The sequence below is a fragment of the Anguilla anguilla genome, chromosome 5 (genome assembly GCF_013347855.1).
Source record: "Anguilla anguilla isolate fAngAng1 chromosome 5, fAngAng1.pri, whole genome shotgun sequence".
NCBI classification, from domain to species: Eukaryota; Metazoa; Chordata; class Actinopteri; order Anguilliformes; family Anguillidae; genus Anguilla; species Anguilla anguilla.
This window is the reverse complement of record NC_049205.1, coordinates 55,398,041-55,413,466: the sequence shown is the minus strand read 5'-3', so window position 1 is coordinate 55,413,466 and position 15,426 is coordinate 55,398,041. Positions and strand designations below refer to the sequence as shown.

The following is a 15,426-nucleotide window of genomic DNA, read 5'->3' as shown; positions in this document are numbered from 1 at the left end:
AAAGCTCGGCCAATAACGGATCTGAACTGCTAATTGCCGCGGCTTTTATTTAAGAAATGTCAGCCGTTGTAAGAGCAGTCAAGATGTGATTCAGTGGAGTCTATAACCCTCTCATCGAGCCGATGAGAGACAACGAGTCGCTTTGTCTCCCAAATTCATGTTCATTTTTTCCCCCATTCAAGATACACCAGGCAGACCGTTTCATTCATGTAATGAATTGATTCTGAGGCTTTAAAGGGACTGAAACAGGTTCTCCCGGAGACAGGTTAATCGCTCTCCTTTTCCCAGCCCAGAGTAAATGTTAAGAGGGCACTGTCTATATTTCACTCTCCAAACAACGGCCAAAGTGGCTACAGACAGAAAGAAGTGCTGCTGGTGCTTTTTTTGCATTTAGCTGGAGTCTTCTTAAGTCTGTCATTTAAAATTCAGATTAATCGCAAAAATAATTAATTAAAAATGTAAAATGTTAATCAGCTCCTCGTATTTCGTCAGCTGCGAGTAAGAGATAAGATCTTTTTAAGGTCTCTGGATAAGAGAGTCTGCTTAATGAAAGTCATGTAATTTAATTTGTAATAAGCCTGCAAATTGACTTTTGATCCGTTCATTTTTGAATCTGTTCATCTTTGCATAATGAATGGTGAAATGTTTCTTCGTATGGAAGCTACAATGATCTCATAAGCCATGTCTGAATCAACACATTTGTCTGCTATTGAGCATACAACTTGAGTATACTCAATAGTAAGTAAGTACACTGATTCAGTGGGCTTGCTATGCTCAATAGTATGTAAGTACACCGATTCAGACTCAGCCCTATTTGCACTTTCCTGCTCACTGATTGGCTCACCGGTACAAGTGGAAAAATCCACAAGTAGCATCTCACTGTTGTTCCTGGGCCTGGTCCTTCTGTACACCTCTCCAGTGTTTTGCCTTACAGCGTCTCTTTGTGTAAAGCAGTTTCCCAGTACCAGACGATGATCATATGTTTATTTTACATTCCATTTTGGCATTTAGCAAATTCCCTTACCCAAAGTGACTCACACTGGTTATCCTTTTTATACAACTCATTAATGCAGCTGGAGAGTTACGCAAGCAATTCATATTGTGTGTTCAGCTCAAAGGTACAACAGCCAGTGTCAGATTCAGAACTGCTAACTGAGCTACAAGCTGAGATCCATAAACTACACTCTCCCACCTCTTCAAGGTCAGACAAAGAGGAATCAGACATCCTAAAGACTGCTAATATTTGCCTTTGATTCTAAGCTTCCCTTGGCATTTTATTACATCAGCCTCACATGACATTCATTTTCAGTTAAATTGTTGCGGTGTGATGCCAGCTATAATTTCTATGAAGCAGAAAAATAAGTTGTTGATAATTGAAAAAGGAAAAATGTATGACCATTAACTCAGTTAGTCATTTGAGGTAAAAGGATCAAGTAAGACCATAATTGCTGATGACTCTTGTATAGCTAATGTCTAGACAAGAATAAAAAACTCACTTTTGGCTTTGCAGAATGCTATAATTAATTTTGAAATCCATGAAAGGGTAAGCAACCTGTGGTCTGAATCTAGCCATTCACTGAGAACGCGCCAATTGTTGTTTTTTTAAATGATGTAAGTCCTTTTTGAATTTTGGTTTTCAAACATGCATTGGAAGTTATTCCCCATTTTATGTTGTGGAGAATTTTTTGTTTGTTTGTTTGTTTGGAAAAAAAAGAAAAAAAAAGGTTCTGCATAACATTTTGTTCTCACCCATTTGAAGAGCCACTCCAGTTTACGTTTTACATTCAGAAAAAAAGTAAAAAGCAAAAAAATCTATGTACAGGCATCATGAAAAGCACTGAAAACCAAAATAACAGCCTGAGCTCCCTGTTGTTTTGTATGTAAATGTAAGAATTTCTTGAAGAGGTTCTTCCAGCACCCAAAGGGACCCTGTCTCTCATGTCATCTCATGTGACCTTTTGCTTGCATTAGAAGCTGAATCAAAGTTGTTAAAAACAGTCAGTTGTAACCAAACCATGCCTGTGATCTGCAGTTCTCTTTGTGCTGACATAATACATAAAAATATTAGATTTTAAGTTAAAAAAAAAAAAAATATAAAAAAAACACCGGAGTGAGATTTGTAACTATCAGTTTAATTATATAACTCAAGCACTTACATCCTGCTTCGAGGAAAAATGAATCTGAGACACGATAAGCAATTCAAGCATCAGTAACTAGTTCCATTTCTGGAGTGCTGATTAAGATCACAAGTGACATGATTTTATTTGGTAGACTTCGCCAGAAGGAAGCTTTCCCAGCAGGGTATCATACCCAGCGATCCAGTTGAATATGTAAATACTGAGTGATATAAATAGAATATGTGCATCAGATAAAATTGTAATAATTAAGCAAGACACTGAACATAAAGCTGCCTGTAGAGAAAAATGATATAATAAATAATTTAGAAAGCTTTTATCGTCTTCCATCTGTTGCGATTTAGTAGTCTGAACAGAACACCCAAGGTGGGCTGGTGATGTCATAGAAGAGAAAAAGTGTAAATGGAACTCAGTATCATATTATATTGATAACACAGGCCTACAGCCAACTTGACCTCTATGCTTTATGCTCCTAGCTATTTTAATGGCTCAAGTGCTTAATTTCAAACCTGCACAGTATCCCTCGAGCTTAACGACAACATTTTTTCTTATTAAACATCTGTCCAATCACAATGTTGCCATGGAAGACCTAGACTCTTCGGGGAAATGTAGACAAATGGCTTGTCAACGATCACCCATCAGGTGCATCTGTGCCAACTGGTCAACGTATTGCATATTAATTCCCAATTAACTGAATTTCATCCCCTGAAGCAACTGAACTGTACTTGAGCTTATCCTGTCATACACCAGAAACCACACACATCGGTGGAGCTAATAGTACATAATAGCATTTAGGGCCTATATGGCCAGTTTCCCAGACATGGATTAAGCCTTGTCTTACACAAAAAAAAAAATCAATGAAGATCTCCACTGAAAATCTTTTTTCAGTCTAGGGTTAATCCATATCTGAGAAACCAGCCCGAAAAGTCCCAAATCACTAGCCTATCCACATTCCTCTACTATAAAAAAAAAAGGCATGAGAACTGAGTGTACTTCTTCCTTCACCAGCGTGACTTCATGGATCCCATACTAAGTGGAGCTACAGTACCAACTGCTGTACAATCACTGATGTTCAAACCAGCCTCCAGAAAAATTCCACTAAATCACCCAGTCTCTGATTTCAGGTGATATCCACAAAAAGTCTCATTCTCCCATTTTTATGTACAGAACATTGTCCAGCATAATTTACAGATCAGCAAATGTCCAATAACTTCAACTAAAATGAGCATTAATTGAAGTAGAAAAATAATTTTATGTCACTTATTCAAGTACTGGAAATAATTGAGATGAAACATTAAACTTCTAATTTTCAGGTAATAATACATATATACAATATATATATATAACCTACTTAAGCAAAATAGTACAATGGATAGTAGGACATGATTTGTGTATTGTGGTCTCACAATGAAGATGATCCTTCCAGTTCAGTTGAGACATCCAACCAAGCGTTCCAGAGACAGGAGGAAGTAAAAAATTAGCTCAAGCTCTAATTATTTAAGCCGAAGGGTGATCATGCTGCCCACTGGCCTAAGACCTCACCTCGAGTTCGACGAGAAGCCCGAGTGGCTTTCCGGGGGGATTTTGAGCGGAGCCAGGGAGGACGTCCGGGTTCCAGGCTAGCAAGCCGGCGTTTCCCCCCTCCTCCGTTTCTCCTTGGAGGCTTCCCGCCATCGATCAAAGACGAGCCGAGAGACGGAGGGAGCAACAGGGAGCGCCAGCGGCGCGACGCGGCGTGAATCTCAACAAAGAGGAAAGCGACAGCCTCCTGCTCTCACCTTGCAACCCGGCAACCCCTGACCCCAGCACACGGGCGGGATGACAACGAGCGAGCGCGCTCAATAGAAGCCGCGCAGGAACGGGGGCGGGCACAATATAAGGGCTGCTAACAATACCGGGCTTTAAACCGTTTTTTTTTTTTTTTTTACATCCTACATTTATGAGAAAGCATCGCGTTTTATACGGAGAAGCATAAAATAATACTCTATGGTTTAAATTTCATGTTCCAGCTCTTTTGTCAGATGGACACTTTATGCTCATGCTGTTCTATTGTCAGTGTAGCGGTAATAGTCTAGGGCTGTTTGCTGATGAAATCAGTTTGCCTACCCAACAAAGCTGACATTTCAACTGACACTGGCCGAACGCTCTGAAGCATGTGATCTGTACATTGAGCAGAAGTACAATAAGCTGTCCAATGCATCGACTGGAGCTATGTCCACATTGTGAGGAAGATCTGACCATGGTGATCCGTGTCTTTTCTGAAGGTTTTTGAAGGACCTACTGTGATCAGCCTATGATTTAAAGAGGACATATAACTGTGCCAACATGGATTGGCAGAGATTGATCGAGTTTATAGCAGTTTCAGTGTTGTTGTCCACCAGTAGACTGTGTGGAGACCCTGGCCATTTTCATTCCCGTCCTCAGCATCTCAGGGGCCGTTTTCTGTCTATCTTGTCGCAATTCTCAGTTATTTTATCATTAACAGTAGTTATGTTTCCGTCAGTGTGAATGTACGTGACTAGAATTCCCATTCCCAATTTTGTATGTCATGTATTTTGCCCATATTTAGGTGTCCATGTCGTCAGAAGAGAAAACTCAGATCAATGAAAACATTCCTTTATTGCCACTGAGGCAACACTAAATAACACCAGGCACAAACCTTCGGGGCAAACCAGTCTTTTGCAAAAATGTGAATTCCTTCCTTGATCAGACTTAAAGGCAGGTTTTAGAGATCACACAGCCATCTGCATCAAACCCTCACGATGAAATCCTCCCCATCTTGAGGCTATCTGTCACGCACTATTGCGGGGAGCACTGGTGTCAAACAAATTTCACATTCTATTACGAACCGACTGGCAGGGGAGCATCCGTGTGATGACAAGAAGAAAAGGACCTCGAGGACAAGAACAAAGAGCTCCGGCTCCTTCCAGTGCCCGTAAATCAGGTCAGACGTGCACGCGGTACTCCCCCAGGGAACGTCACGTGTTTGACATGAACACGGCCTGACGCTCCGCGGACACGGAAGGCCGCGTACGTTACTTTAAATCAGTCGCTGCACGGCGGGTCGGTCACGTCACACCACAGCACAGCTTCAAGTGACATCATCGTAACTGAGGTCACCTGAGAATATGCCTCTTCCTGCTTATCCTCCGGCACCCGAAAGACACCGCCCAGTGTTCAGACTTTCAATAAAGCAGAACGCAGTCTGGTACCACAGAGCCGGGCCCTCGAGCGAAAGGGAACCGGGCGTGTTGCTGCACCAGGCGTACTCTGGATATGTGGGCGGAACACTGAATGAATCACGGACCTTGGGCTTTGAAGTAAGGAGGAAATGATTGTCCTTGTGTTTCCTTTAAGCCCTTGTGAGGTTAAGATTCCCCACTCTGTTAAATACGTAAGCACTTCTACACTGCACATAAAACACCCTTTTCACCAGATAGCAGCTCAGACCTCTGCCTCCTGGTTGTTAGTCCAGCTTGGCCATGGATGAACAGGCTGCCAAGGTACTGGGAGCTGGATGCTGTGTCCACCAGCAACGTACTGAATGTGATTTGGTATGCATCTGACCGTGCAAACAGACAGCACATTAAAGGTAATCTGTAACAGAGACGCTGAATAATAAGCCTGCAGACTGGAGTAACGTCCGATAAATCACCAGAGTTACGGAGTGGCAGCGTGTCGCAGATATAAAGGAACTACCCTTAGCTAGAATACCACAGGCCCCGCGCCCTACTGCGCAATAGCATGTAAAACGCAAGCTTAACCACGTAACTCCAGCTAAGGGAGCCATTTAAAAATGGCAGTCAGATTGCCGAGTTCCGCCAAAATGAGTAGGTGTTAGCGGTTGGATTCAATTCGATGATTCCCACCCCCCCCCAAGGCCAAGCAGTCATGCCTGAACAAACACAGCATTTTGCTTTTTAATAAGCAACCAGAAATAAACCCTCAGAAAATACAGTGTTCCATTTTCAAACCCACATGTGGTATATATATGACAACACATTATGCTTCCTGCCTTGTGATAGGATTCCCCCCCCCGATAAACAGATGAAACCCTGCAGGCTATTAAATTGCACATAACATATTTGATTTAATTCAACCTGGCCTTGTGAGTGAGCCAGGGAGCAGGCAGTATGATGGTTCTGTATATATGAATGATTATTGTGAATGTGAGAAAATTTCCTGGAAGAGCCAGTGTTTGAAAACAAACCCCACAGGAAAGCAGTTGAACCAATCGCGCGGTTGCAAGCAGAGCCAGCAGTCTTCCTAGGCTGATTTGTAAATTATTGGAAATTTTCCTTCACATTAATGTCTCCCTTTTATCAAGATGCATTTCTGTTTCTCATTTCCAACTCAAAACCCTGGAGCATCTCTCAACTTGTAGGAGCCAACAAAACAATACAGAGGTTTTGTTTAACCGCCACAGAAACGTATGAGGACCAATGTCTGTCCTTGGGATGTTAGAAGGTCTTCGGCAGGGCTGCCCAACCCTGGTCCCAGAGGTCTACTGCTCTGTAGGCTATCACTGTAACCCTAATAAAGCACACCTCATTCAACAGCTTGAGATCTCCTGACAGCTGCTAATCGGGTGTGCCAAAATACAGTTGAAATGAAAACCTACAGGATGGTAGATCTCCAGGAACAGTGTTGGGCTGTCCTGGTCTACAGTATTGACGTAAACATGTGTGTTATTCACTGTTATTTACAGTATTCCCTGTGTGGTTGCTCTTATATTTTTAATATGTCAGGTAATGGAGTCCGGGAGCCGAAGACAAATTTTACATTTTTAAAGCGGACAGTAGAAAGTGATTTGAACTCAATCACCACTGAACTATAGTTCGTAAAATGTCCATAGAAATTAAACCAAACCATCTTCAGATTGTAACAGATTGTTTACTCTTCAGAATATAGGCCTCTTCACTGCAATATTTGCTTGCTAGACAGAACATTCAAGTTAGATTCAGGTCAGACATATATGGAAGTGCATCAACTAAAACAACATTGTGACAGGTCATTATGAAGAATATATATCAAGTGAATACATTAGTTATTATTATTATTATGATTATTATTATTACACAATGGAAATTTTGTTCTTCAAACAGCTAAGGGAACTTAGTTAGTCCAAAGTACCGATAAAGAGCTTCTTTTCTTCATACAGCTGTCCTTTAATACCTTACGGATGGCTCAGTATAAGGAACAGTGTACATGGAGGTTATGTTGTTTCTACATTTGGTCAGGGTGTCAGTGATGAGGTCACACTCTGACTAAGGTGGAGTCAGTCTGGAGCTAAGCTGTTGAATCAGACCATCAGTTTTATCCTGCAGATGGAGTTAAGGTGGTGAAAAGGAGGTCACAGAGATAGGGGTGTTGGTTCACCAATGGAGTGCAGCTAATGGAGCAGGATTTCACCCTATCCTGTGAGAGGGGTGGAGGTCATAGGGGGTCTAGCAGATCAAGCAGAGATCACCCCATCCTGGTGAGGGGTGGAGGTCAGAGTGTGGTTTAGCTGATGGAACTGGGATCATCCTGTCCTGTGGGAGGATGGAGTTAACAGGTGGTTTAGCTAAAAGAGGAGGGGTTGGGGGGGGGGGGGGGGGGAGTTCACAGGGGGGTCTAGCTAATGGAGGAGGGGTTATCCCAACCTGTGGGGGGGGGGGGGTGGAGGTCACAGGGGGGTCTAGCTAATGGAGCAGGGGTCATCCCATCCTGTGGGGGGGGTGAGGGTCACAGTGGGGTGTAGCTGATTATGCAGGGGCCATCCTGTCCTGTGTGTCTGCGGTTGGAGGGGGGTGAAGGTTACAGTGTGGTTTAGCTGATGGAGCAGGGATAGGCCCTTCCTGTGGGGGGTGGAGGTCACAGGGAGAGGGGGTCTAGCTGACAGAGCAGGGGTCATCCTTGCATGGCTTCACATCTCCTTGCAGCAGCACAATCATCACGGCCTTGGTCAGGTAACTGGAAGTCCCTCGCTGTCCCAGGGGAGGGGTGTCGTAGAAAGCCTCCATCTCGTCCTGTGAGAACACAGAAATGGTCCCCATTCAAAACTGAGCAAGAGCAATCAACTAAAACTTTCTGACCGAACTCAGCATACTGCAGCATTATACCAGTATACTAACCAAGCAAGCGACATTCCAATTTGCCTGAAAAAGGCATATAAATAACTAACAGTAATTCTGAAGTCATACTCTCGCTGATATAACCGTTCTTCATAAATGCAAGACTCCATTAACATCGCTGCAATCTTGACTGCTGCCTGTACTTATCTGAATCTGAACCAAAGAGTGTGGCTGCTAGCGACTGTGTTGTACCCCTGGGGTCCGCCCTGCCCACACAGAGTGATTTTTTTTAGGTCAGTGGAAGCAGAGCAAGGGCGGGGCATGGGCGGAGAGGGCCCACCTGCTTCTCCACCCCCTCCAGCCTGCTCCTGTCGCTCTGGAAGTCGTTGAAGGCGTCCTTCACCAGCCGGTCCAAGTCCACTGTCTCCTGGAACTCCAGCTCCGGGTTCCTCTCCAGGACGATGGACACCACCATCAGCAGCTGCCAGGAGAGAAATGACCGACTGCATCTTACACCGCACCGCACTCAAAAAAAGCAAGCAACTCAAGGAACTGGTCCATTTCAACCTTGAGGTCTTCAACAGAACAAAAAAATAAATAAATAAATCAGCATAACATGCATTTTTTATGAAACAGGGAGGAAGTCAATAATCTGCTATTAATCCAACACTCAATATGTAGCAGCAGACATCTCCCGATCTGAACCAATCTATGCACTTTCATCTGTTTATGCTGATGAAGACCGCAAGGTTGAGTTACGTCGATACTTTTTATTCTCAGCTCGAAACATGACCTATGTGTACAGCTATCTTTCTCCCTGCTGTATTTTTATTACACTTTCACCCCTCAGTTTTCTCACCGATTGAGTGTAAAAAGTAGCTTTATACAGTAAATACAAATACATACTAAATAATAAAAATCTGAGTAAAGGCTGAAGGCTACTTACTGAGATGAGGTACAGTAAGCTACTAGTAATGATCAAGGATTAAATTCCACCTATCTTATTAAAAAAAACAATCAGATGCACTGAATGTTCTCATGGTTGGCTCACCCTTCTGTACCAATGCCCTTACTTGTCCATATAACATGCACTTTATATATCCCACCATAACGTCCCCGTAAGTCACTCTGTGACTGGAAAACACATCCACTCATTCATTGAACTACCACCATCACTAATGATTAGAGCGAAGGACACCAGGCACTGTCCTACCTCCACAATAATCTGCCTGTACTCGGGCAGAACGATGTTCTTCAGCATGTCCTCCACCAGCAGCGAGAAGTTCATCTCGTACATGGTCATGTCCGACAGTGTGGGCTGCTGCAAAGGGGGCGGGAGGATGGGGGGGGGGGGGGGGGGGGGGGTTAAAGGTCATCTTCTATATCTCTCCGGTTAATGGGAAGCTCGATCCGGTCGGCCGTACCGGGGCACTCATCAAGAGCACCTTTCTGAGCATGTCCGAGTGGCCGGCTAAACATTTTCCCACCGTCTCGTCTTCGCAGGGGGGAGTAATATTTCTCAGGGATTAAAATTAATGCTGCGTTCAAATTAGACATCGGGCGGGTTATCTGTGGCTACAGTAAGATAAGACGCGGATGGTTCACTAACAACCCAAGGGGTCCAAAGGACAGGGTGGAATCCATGCGAGATATTCATCAAGGATTCTCGGCAAGGTGAAGGAAGCAACAAAAACCGCCTCACCAGCGGAATGCTAATGCAGCTGCTTCAACGAACAGCAGCCCGGCTCATTTTCTCACGATTATGGTCGTACTGAGGAGCCAACTTTAGGGCTTCATTCACACCAATTAAAAAGCTCTTTAAACTCTCTTTAAAAAGCACCACATTTTTAAAAAGGCCATCAAACGGGAGCCAGGCTAAGAGTCACTAGACAGCTGGGAAGACAGCATTCATTATTTTTACTTTGGCATAGAGACAAACGCTTGTACAAGTTGCTCACTCCTACAATAGTTCTTTATGACCTGCACTTACCTAAAACATTCTATTTGATGTAATGACCTGTCCTGTACTTGCAGGCAGAAAGCTTTTCCTGTCACATGACCCATCTCTGCTCTGGCAGGAGGGCATTTTATTTCACCACACGTGAGGTCCCACATGACCAGTGGGTTTCCAGTCCCACTGCAGAGCTCTCTGCTTTAGTGTCTGAGCTAAAGCTGCTCCAGAATCTGCCACCCGCTTCATAATGTGCTTCAGGAGCAGAGTGGCATTTTCACCCAATGACAACAAAACAACAAAGACAGCTTTTGTTTTCTTGCCTCAAACTAGAAAAAGGTCTTTTTGTTTCATGTGCAATTTATGCGGTTTCTTTCGAAATCAAAGCCAACCTGCTTTACAATGTCTACAAGCAAAAAGCTGCAGGCATACTGTAAGCTTAAATTACTTATGTTTCTGTGCGCTTATTCTTTTGATGAATAATTTTACCTGAGGGAGGTGGACGCCAGCCACCTTGATGCCATTGCGTGTCCTCTCCAAAATCTGCCAAACGCGGTCGTAGAATCCCAGGGGGGTACGGTTCAGAGAGCCGTCAATTTGCCGTCTGTTCAGCCAGGACCTGCCGAGCCCAGAATCATGGATCGCCCAATGGAAATGAACAGGAGAAACAAACACAACAGTTAAAAGGCAGCCCGTGATTAGATTTGTTAGGAACATAAATACCCAGGGGAAAGCTTTCAACCGACAAGGCCAAGCATTTATAAGTAATAATATTGGCTTAAACTGGCCAGTTAAGGCCAGTTACATATAGTGTGCTTTTATGGCTGAGTGCCTGTTCGATACCTATCGACTTTTCCAAGAAAACAGTGAGTTTACATCCGATCCCTAAAAGACCAACTTTTAAAGGTAACTGAGGACAGTCCCTGCCGGCCTCTAATATCGCAGACGTGTGCGGGGGAACGCCAGGTGCGGGGCCTTCCGGAGCGAGCGGCTGCTTCACCTGCCCGTCTGCTGCGGCTGCAGCACGTCCAGCAGCAGCTGCTTGACGTCACTGGGGGACAGCTGGTACAGGTCCTGAGGCGGCAGGTCCCCCGCCCGAATCTCCAGCTCGTGCTTCATGGCCTGGACGATCCACCTGCGAGGAGAGGACCCCGCGTGACGAGAGGCGGCCGACCAAACGCCCGAAAATTCACCCGGCACGGCGATCCGTAAAACCGCGCTCTCGAAAAAAAAAAACCCCAAATCACTTCACGGCGCCGTCGTTCGGCGAAAAAAAACCCCGCTCCGAAAACCCGGATAATCCATCCGTGCGAAAATCGATAGACCGCGGCTGTTATAACCTAAAGATCCACGCGCGCGATAATGTGTCTGAAACGGCGGAGGGGAAAATCAACAATCCGTCTGAAGACAATAGAAAAAATAACTGCTCTGAAAATGGAAAATCAATCCGTACCGCAATCGATAAAAAAAACCCACGCTGGAAGGCGAAAATCCGCCCTTAAGACTCCCGCTAAGTCCCGTCCGCATGATAAGGAATAAAAACGTGGCCGTGAACGCTGCTCGGGAAACAGCGCGTACATGTCTTCATTTGGGCTCTGTTTCCCACAGATACACTGAAAAAGGCACCCCCACACATCACCTCAAAACCGAGAACCAAAGATCTGTATACGGTCTACAGCTATTAGGCACATAGAACTACGAGATGCTACCAAATGACAGCAGTCTAACAGGAAAGGCCTACATCCAGCAGTGCTTGCACATTGATTAATGACATGTTGACAAATGTACCATATCTACGCTGAACGATCTATATTCATTTGGCAGAGAAAACATACATTGAGAAACCACCAATTAATCAACACATCCCCCTGCATATGCAAACGTACCTCTCTCTCCCGCCCTCCCTCCCTTCCTTTGCTCCAGCCTTCCTGGCCTTCCTCCATTCGTCCTTCATTCCCCCTCTCCGCTCTCCCCTCTCCCCCTCCGTCCCGCTCCCTACCCAATCCTGATTTTGAGCATGCCGCTGAAGAGCTGGGGACTGTTGGAGATGATCCAGCCGATGTGGATGACCAGCTCCTGCTGCAGGACGGCCTCTCTCTCCCCGTGGGGGCTACACTTGCTGTAGATGATGCCCTTGATCACCCCGGGCGACAGCGGGTTGGAGATCACCTCCTCCTCCTGCCCGAAAATGCCCAGCGTCACCTGGCAACACAAAGCCACGCCCGCCCAGGGTCAGTGCATATGTCCCCGTATTACCAAGGGGCCATTTAAACAAACAAACAAACAAAAAAAAAATACTTCAATAAAATAGTGAAAAATGGGGCTATTCTTGTCACATAGGGCCACTCCAACATACCAGCAAAACAGACCTCCCCAGGGCCAGGATATCAGTGGCATCCTTTAACACTGGCCAGCTGAATTTGTAAGGCTGTACTGTGTCAGAAAGGGGAACGATGAGCCGACGGCTTTCGGGCCTACCTGCTTGCCATGCACCAGAACGCTGGTGATTGATGGGGCCAGGCTGTCCACCACCTTGGTTAACAGGCTGGCTGCCAGGCGGACCACGGACCTGATGGATCACACAGCATGAGCAGGTCTACATATGGGTCAGGACACAAATGGCACTCACAGACCGAGAGAAATCATCAATCACACTCTAATAACGTTTCTATAGCGCCGTAAGGTCAGGTATTAAGGGCATATTACTGGGTATGAGGGAGGCAGCTCATACTACTGTCAATACATTTCGCAATATATCAGTTCAATATTTAATTGTTCCTTAGGGATGACAATCTTGTTTTAGTTCGAAATAAGAGAAGAGTGCCAGCACAGCACTGCTCCCAGGTTTTCTATTTGATGTCATCTGTGTGAATATGACAAACTTAAAATCATTCGCTCTTTGTTTTTGTGCATCAGCAAAAAATTACAGATGCACGTACATCTCTGTGAAATTATGGTTTCAGGAAATAATTTCATAGGCGAATAAAGACATGACTGAAAGTAATAAACCCTGACAGAAGGACAATAATGCACAGAGGGCATAATTTATCTGCGCTGTTCAATATTTAATGTCCAAATCCACATGTTTCCCCTTTGATGATTGCTTGCGATACTCCTTAGGAAGCTGCGCTCTCCCACGGCATTTGCTTTTCAGATTAAGGCGAATAACCAAGTGTGTGCGGCTGTTCAATTACTCCATCTGCAAAAAATATTTCAAGAGGAAAAAAAACTGGCTTTGCTGATGTGGAGATAAGCCTATGAATTTATGGCTGTTTTGAGTCCTTCAACAGTCACAGTCTTGAATAAACAGAGGAGTACAGAGAAGCTCAAAACAACTCAAACGCTGAGATGGGGAAACCAGCGTTCTCAAACCTGCCTTCCACCAGACGCAAATAACTAACTTCTCAGCTTTAACACCGCTTGCTCTGTTCAGCTTAGGTCACTCTCTTCCGACTGTGGAAATCATTTTTATAAAGGGAATTATACATGGAGATACTCAGTGATTTCAGAAACATTTCACGTATAAACATGTTATAGTTTAGGTGTGCCACTGAGAACTTTTTTCCAGTTAAAGAACAACTGAAATTATAACCAAGCCTAAAATGAGTGAATAAAGAACTAAAGCAGCTATGGAAGCAATGCTTAGTTTGACATATTACATTGTCAATATCTGAATACATAAGGTAACATGAATTAAAGGCTAAGAATTGGTCAGAGTAATTCATTTGCCATTCAAATTTTATTAAATTTAAAATGGTGTGGGGAATGGGGGGAAAAAATCTTTACTGATTCACACTCTCTGAAATTACTATTGTTAATAAATAATGGATCCTAAGTGCTATTTCACCCTGTCCTTCATAAACACTGAAGTTACGGAATAATAACTTCAGTATTTCTCTTTTCTCATTTTCTGTCGATGGTCATGTATTTTCCCTCTGACCTATCTCCTGAAATGAATAGGTGGATAATGAAAGCAATTGGCCCGACTGAGCAGAGCTAGTATATGCCTCCATGGACAGACACCCAAGCCAGAACATCAGTGGCATACAGGAAGTCGAGGGAAATTTTGATCGACAGTGATCTACGCGCAGGCATTTTTCTGGAAGCCCATCTGGGGCAAGGCCTGCCAACTTTTCCGTCCACCCTCAAAAAGAACGCACAGACTACTGTGTTTGGTCTTTCACAGAAAAATAAAAACGCATCATTCAGTCAAGATTAAACGCTGCAACTCATCAGGGTATTCTGACCAGAGCTTGCGGCTTCCCGCCTGTCTGTAGATCCTCTCCAGTTCCGCCATGAGGCTTGCTGCAAAGACAAAAAACACCAAAAATAAATCGTACGAAAAAGCCGTCGCACATCTTCAACGGTGCCAGCGTTCTTAAAACACATCCACAGGAAAACAAAACAAACTGGCTTCAGAGCTCCGCTTAATACGCAAACATCTCCCCACCGGTGGCACATAATATAGTTAAAACATAAACAGATGTTGAATTTCAGCCCCAGGTTCCTACACCAAACCGCAATTTTTTAATGTTCATTTCTGAAGTTTGTTTACGCAAAAAAAAAAAACACTGCGCGACTTCGCCGCCAGAGCCAATTACCCGCCGAGCCCGAGCTCGGCATCTGAAATGTCAACAATCTAAACAGTTTCACAGCTGGTGACAAGGTAGCCGCCTCGAAAAAGACCTTTTTTTTGTTTTAATGCGAGAGGCCTCGGCGCGAAAAGCGCACTCCATTATCGGCGGCTTCGCAAGAAAGTGCGCCGTCAAAACAGACGGGAAATCCCTTACTGTCGATGGCCCTCGCTCTCGTTATAAACACTCGGATCAGACCGCTCCCAGACACAGTCGCTTAGCTGGAGGGCGCTAAGTGGATTAAGCTCCGGGCGTTTCCTTTCCAGAGGCTGCATGCGGAGTGATTTGATTTCCATTCTTTTTTCCAGCGATGAGGGAGAAAAGAGATCGCTCTCCAGGAACGGGCGGTTAGGGGTCACAGTGTTGGCCGTGGGTTTTACATCTTGGCCGTTCTGGAATTATCTTGCCTCCCTTGCCAAAAAAGGTCTTTTCTCGTATCATTAAAATAAGCCACTGGTGCTGTCCTGGGAGCACCAGAGGCTTATTTTTGTCATGTTTAGTTGTACTTACCAGGAATTTATTAAGCCAGCTAGTCAGGACCATTTCAACTGATTCGTGTGGATTCGTGTATATCCTCCTTCATTTGCAAAATGGGTTTGTTCTTTTTTACAGCAGACTTCCAGATACACGATGCATATAAATGATCATTT

The 15,426-nt window shown here is 44.4% G+C and overlaps 1 protein-coding gene across 3 annotated transcripts in view; it reads right to left on the bottom strand.

Annotated features, from left to right (window-relative positions):
• Window positions 1-7,008: 7,008 nt before the first annotated feature.
• phkb (phosphorylase kinase, beta) overlaps window positions 7,009-15,426 on the bottom strand; it is a 58,994-nt gene continuing 50,576 nt past the window's right edge. For all 3 annotated transcript variants that reach the window (XM_035419777.1, XM_035419778.1, XM_035419779.1), the window contains 8 exons: window positions 14,390-14,447; window positions 12,621-12,711; window positions 12,142-12,344; window positions 11,143-11,277; window positions 10,632-10,761; window positions 9,405-9,512; window positions 8,532-8,672; window positions 7,009-8,146 (listed from right to left, as the gene is read on the bottom strand). In XM_035419777.1, the coding sequence (XP_035275668.1) occupies window positions 8,009-8,146; window positions 8,532-8,672; window positions 9,405-9,512; window positions 10,632-10,761; window positions 11,143-11,277; window positions 12,142-12,344; window positions 12,621-12,711; window positions 14,390-14,447 (1,004 nt within the window). In that variant the 3' untranslated portion in view covers window positions 7,009-8,008. The remainder of the gene's footprint in view (window positions 8,147-8,531; window positions 8,673-9,404; window positions 9,513-10,631; window positions 10,762-11,142; window positions 11,278-12,141; window positions 12,345-12,620; window positions 12,712-14,389; window positions 14,448-15,426) is intronic.